At 40.8% G+C, this 16,368-nt stretch overlaps 1 protein-coding gene across 5 annotated transcripts; it reads left to right on the top strand.

Moving 5' to 3' along the window:
- The first annotated feature begins 421 nt into the window (after positions 1-421).
- On the top strand, positions 422-15,472 carry fbh1 (F-box DNA helicase 1). Of its 5 annotated transcripts, none has more exons than XM_086146930.1 (22): positions 422-579; positions 762-797; positions 1,391-1,540; positions 1,887-2,317; positions 2,472-2,608; positions 2,849-2,996; positions 3,128-3,309; positions 3,566-3,640; positions 5,219-5,310; positions 5,438-5,606; positions 5,969-6,188; positions 6,461-6,548; positions 6,645-6,740; positions 6,827-6,963; positions 8,679-8,775; positions 8,875-9,041; positions 9,234-9,309; positions 9,408-9,602; positions 11,301-11,426; positions 11,556-11,662; positions 14,134-14,268; positions 14,924-15,472. In XM_086146930.1, the coding sequence occupies exons 2-22, from the start codon at positions 779-781 to the stop codon at positions 15,083-15,085; spliced, it is 3,009 nt and encodes a 1,002-aa protein (XP_086003056.1). In that variant the 5' UTR covers positions 422-579; positions 762-778; the 3' UTR covers positions 15,086-15,472. The 5 variants fall into 5 exon arrangements, with proteins under 5 accessions (XP_086003056.1, XP_086003055.1, XP_086003054.1 ...); XM_086146929.1 differs by having other exon boundaries at positions 1,884-2,317; XM_086146928.1 differs by having other exon boundaries at positions 1,391-1,543.
- Positions 15,473-16,368: the final 896 nt, after the last annotated feature.

The raw sequence follows: 16,368 nt of genomic DNA, 5'->3' as shown, positions 1-16,368 counted from the left end.
GTGATTTGGGGGTTGCTGGAAATATTGGGGGTGTGGTTTGGGGTGCAATGATTTCTGGGGATGGTTAACATGGAATTGAGGGGAACAGTTAGCTTTATTGCAGTCTTGTGTGACGTGGCTGTGGCCAACAACCGCTATTGCTCATTAAACAGACATTTTATTGTCACCCGGGTGCTGGTGCCTTTACATACATGTGGAGAGACCGTAAAGAGACCTTCCTATTATGATGCCAGGTGCAGGAATGGTGCGCTGCTGTGTGTGGTGGGAGGCTAAAGGTGGAGATTTTAACCCGTGGCGTCACGTAAGATAAAATAAGATCACATGCGTGACTCTCAGTAATTTTAATGCCACTCCATACCGAGTGGCGGCGGTATAGCCAGAAACGCGTTGTTTTCCCACCAAAATTTCAGAAATTGATTCGCTAAAACTGTAAACACGTCTCTGTCTCATATTTACCATTCATCGGCGGGTACCTGTGGTATGATGACAACTTGAGCTTGACGTTACAAAGTGCTGCAAAACAGATTAAAAATAGTGTGTGGAAAAACAGCAATGGGCCAACTATAGCGTCATATTTCGGTAAGTTGAAACAAAAGCAGTAAAGTGAAACAAAAGCAGCGTTAGACCTGAGTCGTAGAGCAAGGTGTGGCAACGTGTTTACTCAATACTTAGCTTGTATGACTTGTACAAGTTTGTTACATTGGTCCTGTAAAGCGTTGACAAATAAATGGCTATTTTCTGTGACGTCTCTTGTCCCGTAGACGGCGCAGATAGAAACATGGAGGTGGCGCTCAAATGTGAGTTGATAGTTAATTGTTTTAAGTGGAAATACTGTTATTTAAAATGTGAAGTTTAGGAGTACATAGCTTAAAGTTGGTCGTGTTCATCAGTAAAACTTTATAGTTGGCGAGTATTTTAGCTTCCTCAAGTTTACAAATAACTGTCCAATCACACGCCTCGCAGTTCCAGCAAATCTCAGCTGTGATTGGTCGATGGGCGGAGTTTAACCTGTCACCTATCAATCGAAGGGCCTCGTATAATAACTGGCTACATTTTACTGTCATTCACGCCTGCAACGATGACCCCGTGTGCAAGATAATTGGCATAGCGAATGAATGAATGAACGGACGGACTTTGCTGGGGCTTAAAGTCCACTTGCAAAAAAACATTCAAAAAGAATTGCCTGTTAAAACATTGATCTTAATTCACTATAGTGATGAACAAAGAACTTGAAATGGATGTCCTCTCAATTTTAACCTTTCTCAGTGTTTTCAAAGTTGCGGTTTTCTTCTCTTGTGTAAAAGGGGTGGAATATTCTTTGCAGGTTCCTAATATGTTAAGAAATCATTCTGATGGTAATTAATGTGTCAAAATTGTATGGTTATTTAAGGGAAGGCCAAGAGGAGGCACATAAATGCAGAGGCTTGTGCAGAACTGGGAAGATGTGCCGAGGGAACAGATGTCCTCACTCAACCCCACACTGTAAATCACAACCCGAACCGGGGACTTTTACCCAGGACATTCACTAAGCGATGGAAGTGTGGTAATATCAGTTGAATTCTTAAGCACAACACTGTTGAACAATACTTAAATGATGATGAGAGCTGTTTCTAAAGAGCATAGTATGAGGATGAGCTCTTTTCTGGGCCACTAACAAATATTTAACAAGCAGCCAAAACAGAAACCTATTATCTAAAATGGGATTGTTATCATGAGTGGTTTTCAGCCCATATTCATAATTTTGTTGACCGCCAGTTACAAAACAGCAGTCTGTGTATCATGACATTGAAGGGCTATTAAAAAGATATTTTTGCTTCACAGTTTGCTCAGTAAAACTACATCACCCCTGGGGAGTCAGTCATAAAATATTTTTTTCTCTTTAGCAGGCATTGTGGAGGAGAAGGAGAACAACACTGACAGCGACAGTGATGACGTCAGCCTAATAGCAGACGTAACTTTTCTAGATGCTGAGACAACTGGAGTGGTTGATGATGCCAAAATGTTAGTTTGTTCATCTAAGATGAAAGAGGAGGAGAGTGACCATTTGGAGGGAATAACGGCAGAGATGTTTGGGGACGACCATTTTGATAGTTATCAGAATGGCATTCAAGGAGAGCATGAGGACGTCGATGCCATTCCTGATGCACACTATGGACTCCTGGGCACCAGTAGTGTCCTGCTACTGCCACAAGGCTCCATGGATGATCTTCCAGAGGAGGTGCTGATCCAGGTCCTCAGCTTCCTGCCTGCACAGGACCTCTACAGAAATATCAGACTTGTCTGCCATCGCTGGAAAAACATTGTCGAGGACACCAAGGTTTTTGTATATACTTATATATCATTAATTAATCATGTTTTAAATTGGTTGGGTGGTTGAGAGTGAGGTTCAGCCCTATTGTTGTATTAGTTGTGGAAAAAATATCACTGTGGAAAGAAGGAAAAAAAAACCATTTGTGTTTATTAAATTTCAGTTTGTACCCTTCAAGAAACAGTATTACCGCTACTTGATGAATGAAAAGTATACTGTGGAGGAGGTATCTTCCATTCTCCTGAGCAGTGACATCACAAATCCGGTGCTGGTACAGAACAGCATACGAAACTTGGTTGTGTAAGTTCATATTCTCATAAAGCTTCAACTCAGCCTCTCAAAGAAGCATCCCACCACAAAAATGGTTATATTTCTATAAACCTCTACAAATGCAAACAAACAAAATGTTATTTCGATTTGGATCATTTTCGTTTAATCATAGGATTGTCGGTCTGTAGACCTTTTTTGGAGCTGTGGGATGCTAGTTCTTGTTGTGAAAACAGCTTTGAAATGTTAACTGTGGTCCAATATGTTGGATAGTATGATGGCACATCACAGGGTGGGTGAGCGAGTGTTGGCGGTGGATGTTCTGGAGTGCGTGAAGAAACATCGCCTCTATCCTCAGGCTGAGGCCTCCATCAGATTAAGAATTCCTCATGTTTACGAGGGCATGACTCCCGAAACAAAGGTTTGTATTCCACAAAGTAATACACTGCTTTTTCAGAACAGTTGGTTGATGATATTATCATGTTGAATTATCAGGCTGCAGTGTTTATTTTTTCTAAAGAGGAACCAATATAACTAGCATCTGGTCTCCAGGATCCCAATCCGTATGCAGCCATGGCTGTGATCCTGATCCTAAGTGAAAGTGTCGTCGATGTGGAGGCTTTGGTTTCTTTGCTCACTGACTGCATGTCGTACACGGCCATCACAGAGTACCTCAGCCACATAGCCATGATGCTACTTGCCATCAAGAGGAATAACATTCAGATTAGCAACAGGTAAGTTTTAGCACACATCACCATGTCTCATTTTCCAAATCATCCAATACTCTTCTAAATGTGATATTTGATACAAAACTGAAAATCATAATTTGGTGGCCAAAGTGAATTCATACAATTATCATGGCACTCATCCAAATTTCTCAGCCTCGCTGAGCAATCACAATGTTCCTTAAACCACTTTCTGGATTTAAATTGTGAAAGATTCAACAGTAATTTATTTAATGTTTGTACTTCTCTTTTTTCTTGTCTGCAGAGTGCATTATAACATTTACTATGTGCTTCATCTGATGGAGAATGGGCCCTTCTCTGTCAGCTCCGGTCAAAGCAGGTGAGGTACAGAACTTCTGCACAGAATTCCAAAACTGTAAACAGTATTTTCTCAAGTTCCTACATTTCATGAACAGGTTTTCAGGCTTGTCAAGACTCTCAAGACTGTTGTACATAGAGAGCTTGACAAAGTCAATCACAATATTAAAGTTTAGCCATTGATGAGAGATAAGTGCTTTGTGTTTAGGCTCATACCAGCCTGAATTCCAGTGGCAGCAGTACCTATACTTACCTAGCAGTAAATTGAATTCTTAATGTAACCTACATCTATCTGTACTTTTACACAACTTATATTTCCATGTTTGTCACACAGTGGCCTATCACACTCATACCCTTACCCTATAAGTGTGACATTGTGTTGTCTGGATTTTTGGGTATATAAGATTGAATGATATGTCACTTTTTGCATAACCTTTCACCCATATTATGATGTAGTACCACTCCAAGTATTTAGTGAAATAGTACAGGTATTAGGTATTTAGTGACCATTGGTTAGAACAAATGGCACTCCAAGTAATTTCTATAAGAAGAGGTGTGATGTTGGAATATCAGTTGTTTGGCGGGACATCTCAGCTGTTGATCTTCAAGAATAAAGCTCTCTGACCCCAACTTCCTTCCAAAGGGCTTCCTTCCCCTCTGCAATAGCTCAATATCCTTTCACCTCAGAACAGTTAAACTTGTTAAATGACAGATCATAGAGGCAAGATTTGTGAAGTGTTAAGGCTTGGTCTAGGCCTAACTTGGCCCACTCATGGCCCCCTCCAGGACCGGAGCCTAGCCTGAGAAATCATGAGAACATCACTGTTCCCTGTCTAGGTTCATGCCCCATGTGACATCACAGTTTCCACTTCCATCCCTATTTCTGCAATGGCAGCCCATGTGCTTGCCTGTACTATTGCCTTACCTGCCAGGTCCATTGCAGCATCACTGCTAATCCATCCATGACTTCCAGTATTATGAGCCTTATTCAACATCTCAGTTCTGTACGTGATATCACAGCTTCTCTCACATCATGGAAAGCTTCAACACTTACTTCACCGACCAACTGCCTCATCAATCAGCTTTAACTCACTTGATTTCCTAATGAGAATAGTGATTAGGCAATGTGCAAGTAAATGTACATAGCAAAGATTTGTCACATTGAATTACAGCAACTCAATAAAAATGACCCATATTTCAATATACTTATGGATATATAAATTAACTGTACAGCATCCGACTTAAAACATTTTCAGTAAATATATATTTATCATAACTATATTTTGTTCTACGGTCACACAGGACTTGTTTCATAAGTGTATTTTCTTGTTGCTGAGCAAGAGTTGAACTTTGATTCTAGTTGAGATTCAGCATTCTAGAACCTCTAAATCTCCACCAAATTTTATCTTGTAAAATGTTATAATGTACCTTTTCATTGTTTTTGATCGACATGAGGTAATTTAAAGTTGGCTTGAGTGGAACTTGGTAGTAGGGCAAGGTATGTAGGACACCACTTGGTATGTAGGACAAGTAACTTAACCAGTACATGCATGTTGAGGTTTAGTTCTTTTAGAAGTAAATTTTTTTCCCCTTCTGATAGGCATCCTCAGATTCGTCTCTCACACGAACAGCAACTGATCCTCAGCCATGATATCAAGAAAAACCACGTGGTCAAGATCATAGCTTTCGCAGGTACCGCAGTTCCAATGTAACCACTTCGTTTGAGCTCCATGTTGACTCTTTCGCTGTAATTTACTTTTCTGTCCCGTAATTGTGTCTTTGTGTTTTCCTTTTCTACTGTTGGCACTGCCTTTGGTAGGTACAGGGAAGACAACGACTTTGGTGAAATATGCAGAGAACTGGCCACACCTCCGCTTTCTATATGTAGCATTCAACAAGTCAGTGGCGGAAGAAGCGAGGCAGCGATTTCCGAATAATGTCCACTGCAGGACGGTGCACTCCTTGGCGTACAAAGACATAGGAAGGAGGTGCTGACTTGTGTTTCCTTGCAGATGCTATCTAATGTTTTTGTCTTTTTACAGTTAAAAACATGCATGCCAGTTGTTTAACTATAATAGATGAAATCTAGCTATCTATTTTTGTAAGATTATGAAGCAAAATTGAAGTTGATTGTCACAGTTGTTGTATGTTGCATAAATTTAGAGCTCCTCCCATTGGAGCTGCTATATCAACTGTTCCATCCAACAAATGAAACACTTGCTGTCTGTATCTGATGTCTACGAAGCAAAACTTTACGGCTAATCCATTTTCAACCGCTTAAAGAAAATCCTGCAATTTTTTTTTCTTCATGCCCCCCCCACCCGTCTCCCCACCCGTCTCCGCATTACAGGTACCATGAAAATAACAAGCTAGTCTTGAATGTGACCCCTTTTGCCATCAGTATGGTTCTACCCAAAGGCTTTGGTGGTTTTGTGAGAGCTAAGTTGGTAGCCTCAACTCTCAAAAACTTCATGGCCTCAAGTGATAAAATCATCTCCAGCAACCATGTCCCAAACACCTACATGAGTCACAGCGGTGCTGTCACATCTATTCATGATGATGAAAAACTGGTATGTTCATATGATCGCATCAATGCATCCATTTCGAATCCACCTTTTTTGACTGTGAATGCTAAAACCAAATGTATTGAAATTGATGAATGCCAAAACTGGGTATCAATCAAATACAGTAAATTACAAATGCTTTAACAGTTTAAAATCTTTGCTTTTCTGTAAACTGTATGTGTGAGTCATATGGATTTCAGAAGTTTGTATCAATACCAATCAGGAAATTAAGTCTTTACATTGTGCCTTATTCAATTCTTTTTTTATTGTGGAAATAGGTGTTTGTCCAAGAGACACAGAAGATATGGACTAAAATAGTGAATGTCCGTGAGAAGTCAAAGTTAGCCTACTGCATTACCCATGATGGTATGCTATATACTAAATTATTTAAATCATGAGTAAGTCTGTTCTAATTGTTTGGAAGGACAGCTACATATTTTACATTTCACCTCTTATTCTCAGGGTATCTTAAGTTGTGGCAGCTCCAAAATCCAAAGCCATGCCTGTCCGACCAGTATGATGCCCTTTTCATTGATGAAGCCCAGGATTGCACTCCAGGTAATCTGTTACCAAGTATCCGCCCTTCTGAAACACCAAATTATTTGTTTTTCATTTGTATTTAGATGTCCTGCTTTTCCTTACAGCCATCATGGATGTGTTACTGTCTCAGAACTGTGGGAAAATCCTGGTTGGAGATCCCCATCAGCAGATCTACACTTTCAAAGGAGCAGTCAATGCATTGCAGATTACTGATCACACACACATCTACTACTTGACACAGGTACTGTATACTTATAAGACTTTCTATTTTTTTTTTTTTGAAATAAATACTTACTTTATGAAGCAGTTGATATTCATGTACTGTATTTCTTCTCAAGAGAAAAGAACTTTCAAAACTTATCACACCCCTTAAAATTCCTGATCGTGTTATCATCCCAGAAGTGGTTTAAACCATCCTTTGTGGCTTCTCTGCTTTGGGAATCAGTAATGTAGCTTCTTACCCAGAGCATGAACAGTATGAACAGTCAACTCCAGATGTCCTTATTCTCACTTTATTGTTAAGTAGTCCCCTCCATGAGCTGCCACCTTCTCAATGATCCTGGGAGCTATGTTTCCTATATCTGACTTAATAAAGATGGACTCACCAGGCCTCTTGAGAGGGGCTGGACTTGTTTTTTTTTTTTTTAATTCTGGAGTTGCCCCCGGTGAGAGACGCCGGGCAGGTTTGGGCAGATTGATTGGCCCCTGTCTCTGCACTTGCACGTTTGGATTCAACCTGGTGGATGAGAGGGTAGCCTCCCTCCGCCCTCAGATGGGGGGATGGGTTCTGGCTCTTGTTTGTTCCTATGCACCCAACAACAGTTCAGTTTACCCACCCTGGGAGGAGTTCAGGGAGACCATGAACAACTTCCGGTGGGTGTCGAGGCGGTTCTGGTTCCATCATCCGGCAGCTTGGGGAGGGGGAAACAGTGCTCCGTCAACTCTCCACAGTGGGAGCGGAGCGCTGCTGACCTCAACTCGAGATGCTGTGGATGGGTGACAGGAATACTTCAGAGACCTCCTCAACTCCATTGAAACGCCTTCCAACAAGGAAGCAGGGCCGGGGGACTCTGGAGTGGACACACCTATTTCTGGGGCTAAAGTTGCTGAAGCAGTCAAAAAGCTCTTCAGTGGCAGGGCCCCAGGGATGGATGAGGAAGCTGAAGAGGGAGCTGAGCCAAAAGGCAAAACTCTCGATTTACTGGTCGATCTATGATCCCACCCTCACCTATAGTCCCGAGCTGTGGATAGTGACCGAAAAAACGAGATCATGGATACAAGCATCCGAAATTAGTTTCCTCTGCGGGGTGACTTAGAGATAGGGTTAGAAGTTTGGTCACCAGGAGCAGCTTAGAGTAGAGCCAGATGAGGTGGCTTGGGCATCTGGTCAGGATGCCTCCTGGACGCCTCCTGGGGGAGGTATTCTGGGCATGTCCATCTGGGAGAAGACCACGGGGAAGACCCAGGACATGCTTGAGAGACTGTGTCTCCAGGCTGGCCTGGGAATGCCTTGGGGTCCCCCCAGAGGAGCTGGACCATGTGGTGGGGGGAGAAGGAGGTCTGGGCGTCGCTGCTCCAGCTAATGCCCCTGCAACCCGAGTCTGGATAAGCGGGGGAAGATGGATGGATTTATAAAATGACAGTTGGTGCAGGTATTTGTGCCAAAAGTTCCCATGATTACAAGTAACCCCATCATAGGCTTCCATCACACCGTTTGTTGTGCTCTAAAGAACCAAAGATATACATTATCTCAAAACAAGTCCTGAAAAAAAAACAGCTTACTTAGCAAGACAAATGTTAATGGTGTTGTCATAACTTCATCCTGTGTTCATGAGCAAATCAGCAATGCTAATTGCTGACTTCATGTCCAACTATTATATTTTTTTTACATTTCAACATCTGCACCTTGATATCTGTCAAAATCTGAACTTCATTCTTGCAATTTTTTTTCCCTAGAGCTTCCGGTTTGGAGCAGAGATCTCCTATGTGGGTGCAACCCTCCTTGATGTGTGTAAGAATGTTGACAAGATTCTAGTGGGAGGGAGGCAGAAGGGTAAATTTTTCTTTTAATCTGTTATCTAGAAAAGTAAATTTCATTACAAAATGGATGTGAGAAAACTAATGGGATATTGTGTACATATATAATGCACAGGAGGTGTTTGCGATGAGGCAGGAGACCAAGTTTTAGAGGATCTGAAAGTCGCCCATACTCAGTGCCCGGGAAAAACGGCCATATTGTCGAGATGCAATTTAGGAGTGTTCAGCGAAGCAGTCCGACTGACTGATGTCAACTCAAACTGTCGGATCCACTTCATTGGGGTGAGTGTGTGTGTTTGTTTTTGAATACACACCGGGAATCGAATCCTGAGAGAGAGAAATCCAAAAGCTGTAACAGCTATGATTGATTGTACTTAATGTCTTCAAAATGACTGTGTATATTTCATGTGTCAGTAAAGAAGTAATGGTAGATTTCCTTTCCTCAGACTTAAAGGTTTACTCCTTGTCTTACAGGGGGCTGATTATATCGGTCTGAATAAGATCCTGGATATTTGGCAGCTAATGAAAGGGAGGAAAGATCAATTCAATTGTGAGGATCATTCTAATAAACATTCCCACTACCATCTATTTCCACCCGTTGTGAGATAATAAATCTCAACATTATTGCTTTTTATGTTTTCCTTTAAGCCATCAATAACAGCCTCATTCGATCATTCGCAAGGACAAAAGAGAATCCCTACCTTGCCCTGAAGAGTTATGCCACACAGACAGAGGACCGTGATCTGGAGGCCAAACTAGCCATCGTTGAGAAATACAGTGGTCGTATCCCTCAATTGGTGCAGCGCCTTAAAATGTGTTCTGAAGCTAACATGGATAAAGCAGGTGCGTATTCACACACACACACACACACACACACACACACACACACACAGGTGCAATACAAACCATGTGCGATATCTACTCCATCCTGAATCCTAATATTTCTCTTTGAAACATTTGCATTTATTCAGTTATACTTTTTTATGACTCACCATGCACTTTCATAAAGGTTACTTGATATTTTCAATTGTTAAATCCAGTTTACTCCAAAGGCTTTCACCTTCCATGTTAAAAGGAATAAAATCAACATCATGTTTCGAGTAAATGTATATAATGTTTATAATGCCTTCCGGCAAAAGAATTTCCTTCTGGATTAAATGAATTCTATTGTTTTCTATTCTAATCATTGGATATTGGAGCACAGAACCCAATTCTTCAGTAAACAATTATTCAAGTACAGTCATGCATTGGAGTAGTTTTATATCAAATGAAAAATAGAGACAAGCAATTAAGTTAAACATACCTATTGCTAGTTTAGTAGAGCAGGAGCAGCAAATCTACTATTTCCTCAATGTCATTTTAGAGACTGTGAGAAGGCCTTCAAAATATTACTTCTATTGTATTCCATTACAGCCTTATTGTCTCATCATCTGTCACAAAGTAACAGCAGTAGTTAAGTCTACAGACTCAATCCATTTCTGGGAATAATAATAATAATAATAACAAATATATTTATAAAGCGAAGAAAATAAGGGAAGCGAAGAAATAAGAATAATAAGAGTAGGACAGAATAACAATAAAAAAATAATCCATTCATTTATTTATTGTGTATCCTGCCTACCCTGTAGTCAGGGAAGGGTTCGGGCGAGAGGTTTCCAATTAACCTATAACATTTTTTGTCTATGGGGGAAATTGGAGAACCCAGAGGAAGTCCATGAAGACATGAGGAAAATATGCAAACTCAAAAAAAGGCCCCCTGTTGGGATGAAACCTAGGCCCTGATGCAAGCCTAAATTGCTGAATCTGTTTTCACAAAAAGCAGCCCACAAAAATGTCCACTTGAGCCAAAAGAAAAACAAAGGTCAATGCAGAATGCAGAGTTCTCGACAAAACATGGACTACAAAGTGTTTATTTATTGAACTCTGAAGTAAAGCTGTTTTTGCAATGATCAGAACAAACTTGATGTTTTTTTTTGCTTTTTTTCTGCCTACACTTGATATGTTAATAAGCATCATACCTTTTGCTTGCTGTTTTCCAATTTCATATATCCAGCATATACTGTAAGTTAGTCAGTGGGATAATTGACAGTAAATCAAAAGAAAGTGTAGAATTTAACTTCAGGATTTGTTTTATTCCTTTCACAAAGACTTGACACCAAATAATTTTTTTTTTTTATCGGCCAGTGATCACATCTGGTAATCTTTAAGAACCTAGCTTATTTATAGAAGAATTGGCTCAACATTGAAACTACTGAGAAACGAAAAACAGAAAGCTTTTGGTGTTACTGCTTTTTTTTTCTATTTCCCGCTCAGTCTGTCTTGTTATTGTTGCTCTTGTAGTGAAGAACACAGCACTATCATATGCTCATGAAACACTGTTTTGCTCTTAGATTGACTGTGCTGAACACCTGACTTCTGAATGCACAATGCATACATGTGATGTAGAATATGTTTTCCAACGAAAAGAATTGTATCATTGGCAGTGACATGTAATTATTCCCTACTGTGCTCAGTACTCCTGTTTTTCCTGTTATGTTCCAGACTTCATAATTGGGACTGTCCACAAATCCAAAGGCCTGGAGTTTCACACTGTGGTTGTCACTGATGACTTCATCAAAATTCCTTCCTCCAGACACAATGTGATCTGCAACCCCAGAGTTTTTTTTTGTGAGTTATCTTTTGTTAGATTTTTTGTCGATGCTCTTGAACCTTAACTGAGCTGCCATCACCTCAGATTTGGCTTGATTTCCTGTTCTTCTTGTTCCTGTTAAATGAACATATTTCTTCCCCACTCAGCGGATATTCCTAAAGATGAGTGGAATCTTTTGTATGTGGCGGTGACTCGGGCCACGACTTCATTGATCATTACCAGCAATATCCGTCGCATCATCACAATTGCTGGGGTAAGAAGCCCTAAAGACACTACATCTCACTCTTGATTATAAACTCTTCTGTAGTCATGCTAACACAAGAAATTTTATAATGGATTATTATGGCTAGACAAAGAAATAAAACACATAGGCCCTCGTCCTTCAGGTGTAGGTGGACCGCAGAATCCTGTCCTGAAGTGGTGGCTCTCATGTGTTGGGCCACCTGTTTGTGCAGAGGTAGTTTTGGTCTCTCCAACGTAGACGTCATCACATTTCTCAGTGCAAGTGACAGCATGCACTACAATCTCTATCTTGTGCCTGAGTGTTTTGTCCTTCGGGTGCACCAGTTTTTGCTTCATGGTGTTGCGGGGTTTTAAATGTACCAGTATATGGCATTGTTGAACAACCTTCGGTATTTCTCAAAAACACCAGCAACATTCGGTATGAAGATGTTCTTTTGGTTGTTGAAAATAACTGAGAAGCACTCATCTGATGTGCCAGATGTTTTAATTCAGATGAAAGGACCAAGGAAATTAAAACATTTGCCTTAATGCCTGCAGTTTGTTTCCATTTTTAGTTACTATTCTCACAGAAATACAGCCTTATTCTCAAAAAAGGTCTAGTTTAGTATGGATCTAATATGCCATTTCTATGTAATGCACACAGAGATTAAGTTTCATGTAGTTTGTCCTCTGTACAGTCATGGCCAAAAGTTTTGAGAATGACACAAATATTACATTTTCACAAAGTCCGTTCCTTCAAGGTTTTTAGGTGATTGCTTGATGTTTCTATGGTATAATGACATTCTATTATAGGCATTTCACAAGTGTCAAAAGCTTTTATTGAGAATTACATGCGGTAGGTCAATATTTGCAGTGTTGACCCTTTTTTTTTCAAGACCTCTGTCGATCCATGCTGTCGATCCACTTCTGAACCAAATCCTGACAATGAATACACTCATCTGGACTTGCGCAGTCACCATCAGCATACAGGAGACTGCGCATCAAGGTGCTGTGTTCATTGTCGGCACCACGGCAAACTGAGGAATGTCCTTACCATGTACCACCAGCATGTACGCTCCCCAACAAGAGAAAATATCATTCTTGACCAGGCGTACGACCATGTGAAGGATGCCTACAAGGCTGTGCCCTGGCCACACTTTTGACAACCAGATCACTTCTCAGTCTTTCTCTACCTAGCCATCCCTTGCCCAGGCATCTGTTCCCAACTGCTTCAATTCCGTTACGATTGTTTCCCTCCCCAAGAAAACCACAGTGACCTGCCACTATGACTATCACCGAGTTGAACTCACCTCAACAGTACTGAAATGCTTTGAAAGGATAGTCATTACCCACATTAAAAAAAATGTCATGGACACACACTAAACATATAGGAGGAACAGGCCCTCTGATAGCAGAGCAACACCCACTTAGCAGACTGCTGTTTATGGTTACAGCTCAGCATTTAAAACAGGCAACTCACACAGACTCACTGAGAAGGTCCTCACCGTCCGACTGACATGTTGCAAACAGGCCCCACTTAGTCAGAGTTGGAAACCGGATCTCAAGGACCAGAACTGCAAGGAGCCCTCCGCTGTACACCCTATTCACTTATGACTGCGTGGCATCCCAGACCAAAACCATCATCATAAAATTTGGAGACATCACCACAGTCATTTGACTGATCACTTCTGGAGAGGAGACGTCATATAAGACAGGGGTGGCTGTACTGTTGGCCTGGTGTCAGGATTATAATCTTTGTTAACATATAGAGAAGACCAAGAGAATTATTATTGATCCTAGGAGAAAGGAGCAGAACACTCACTCCAATTTAAATTAGAGGGTCTCAGGTGGAGAGGTTAACCTGAGGAAATTTAGCATGTCCACCAAAATCCTCAGCAACTTTTACAGGAGCAAAGTGGAGTGTGTCGTCATTGCCAGCTCAAATGTCGCATGGCATAGAAGCTGCTTCATTCAGGACAGGGGTGATCGAAACAGCTTGGAAAAGCGATGGAGCAGCCTTCCCATCTCACCGAGACATTTCCATTTCAGGAGGGCACCAAAACAGGCGTGTCACCCAAAACAAAACCTTTTCAAACTTCTGCCGCCAGGTAGGCGCTACAGGAGTCTTGAGAGCAAGAACAAAGTGACTTGCATACAGTTTTGTCCCACAGGCTATCCGACTTCTGAACTCCCCCAACATTACAAACAGTCACTGACCACTGCTAATACTGAACAAGAGCCATTTAATTTCCCCTCCTTCATTTATAATAGGCAGTGTTTCTTTTTTTTTGTTAGCATATATTACTTACTTAAATTATTACTGTTCTGTGTTGTAGTATTGTCTAGTGTTGATGTCATTTGTCTCTTGCTATTCGGCTGGTGTGAAGGAAGGAAGGAAGGAAGAATTTCATTGCATTTTTTTGAATCGCCATATTCTTGCAGTGGTCATGTCAATTAAAATATAAATTCTATACAGTAATTTATATGCCATTTCATCAACAGGAATACTATCTGAAGTCAGAGATGCCCCAGAAACCATTGAAGGTGGGGGAGACTCCTCCATGCTCCGTCGTCTCTTGTCCCAATTTCATCACCCCTGGTTCAGCCTTCATCATGAGCAGAAGACAGATGAGATGTGTAAGGACATGTTTTTATCAGCTGTCAGCGGTGCAATAGGGGGGGATTCTGAAGCCACTTTTTCTTCATTTCTGCTTTTAAAATCCCATTCAAGATATATAACATTTCTTAAATTCTTAAATGTCTTGCATAATAAGAATAATATCACATCCATATGAGTCAGACCAATGTTTTATCTGACAGACAAGTGTGTCTGAGACTTCTGCCTTTCCTCTTCCCGCTCTGCCTATGGACACACATTCCTCCACTCTCTTCCTCGACCCACAACGGCCGAATTTCCTTTGGTAACTTGTAGGTTATCAGTGTAGTCACTGTTCAAGCAGTAGTGTGGTATGAAAGTCTTAGGTTTGATTTGAATGTTAAGGTTGTCATAGGTTTTACGTCTGATGCTCCCCTGATTCAACCTTCTGCGTGTATCTGGGCTTGGAACTGGAGCAGGGAGGACACATACTTGGGGCTGCTTGTTTTCTGTATTGTGTGATTGTGAAATTGAAGTTGATCCTCTGTATCGACCTCTGAAGGGAGCGGCCCAAAGAGAGAAAAAAAGTGTGATTGTTAAATTTATTATTTAATTGCTTAATAATTGCTCAATATACATTTTCCAGTAAACTATGAAAATATAATCTAATATTGGGCCTCTTTTTTTCATATTCAGACTGATGCTGTGTCCAAAAGTGGCCCGCTGTGTGAGAGGTGTGTTTGGGCGCGTATTGGGCCCACTGCCTTCCTCATGACAGACGACGTGCACTCAATGGCAGGCATCCCCATCAGGCTGGACGTACAAGGACCCGATGCAATGTTTCCGGTCATTTTCTGATATTTCTTTTCAGAGAAGAAGTCAAATGTTATTTCTCCAGGGATGCTCAGAGATTGAAAACATACGGACATATTCTTGGTTTGATTTAGGGTTGGTTATCTGTCAGTCACTGTGTGGGATGTGTTTTCCTGAGGTGACAAGAATGGCTGATATAACCTTAGGAAAGGTCAGATGATGGGGTATAGGCTGTGAAGCTCAGTGTAATGGTCTAAAAATATTTTTAATAAAACAGCATGCTTTTGATGAAGCTGTGTCGGGGAAGACCCAAATCCTTAGATCGAGGGTGTCAAACTCATTTCTCATCGCGGGCCACATACGGCCTAGGTAGATGTCAAGTGGGCCGGACCATTAAAATAATAGCATAATCAACAATAAATAACCAAAATATCATGTCTTTCCTCTTTTTTGGTGTAAAGAAGTACAAGGACATTAGAAAATCTTGGAATTTAATGACCAATCCCTTTACAAAACATTTCATGAAACACCTCATATTTCCTTAGACAAAAGTGCAATTTACTTCTATCATTCACATGTATGAATTGCAATCATGTGATCATGAGATCCCACTGATCGTACAAAGGCACAAAACTTTTAACAAGTAATTGGTATTGAAAAATATAGTAATGCACTTTAAGGTTAAATGAGACTTATAAAGAAAGGGATTTTTAAACCATTTACACATGTGCATATAAAATCTAAATTGAATCCCTGCCTACACCTTCCAAACTAAAAAGGGTGCTATTAAATGTGTAAGGATTGGAGTATTCACCTGTCCTGTAAATGTGTAAACTTCATCCATGAAACATGCATACTCATACAATACATACTGAAAATGTATGGAGTTGCATGAACACTAGAATTCCATCATACTAGTTTGCAGTGAAGCTGTTGACTTAACTTTAAATTGCACATAATCGCTAGCAATTAGCTAGCTGGCTTTTACCGCTGCTTCACTGATTTCTCGGCTATCGGTGAAAGTGGACCGCTGTTTCCTCAGACCCGGCAGCAATTCGTTGATCTTATCTCTTCTCAGTTGTCTTTACAAGCTGTCATATTTTTCGCTCTGATGAGTCTCGTAGCGGCGCCGTATATTATATTCCTAAAATACCGAAACTTGTTGCAAACATCTAAGCACAAAGGTTGACGTAGTCAATTTTTCTTTGAAAATTCTACACTTTTTAACAACTTTTCTCCGTTTTGATAACGACAACGTAGCGGGGAGGTAGAGAACAGGGTAGAAACAACGTCATAACAAGCAACAGGTGGTGCATTGATAATGTCTG

This window comes from Fistularia commersonii, chromosome 5, assembly GCF_037954325.1.
Source record: "Fistularia commersonii isolate RoL2024-O1a breed Wild chromosome 5, RoL_Fcom_v1.0, whole genome shotgun sequence".
In the NCBI taxonomy this organism is placed as follows: Eukaryota; Metazoa; Chordata; class Actinopteri; order Syngnathiformes; family Fistulariidae; genus Fistularia; species Fistularia commersonii.
The sequence above is the reverse complement of the archived record's forward strand: the minus strand, read 5'-3'. Positions and strand labels throughout refer to the sequence as shown.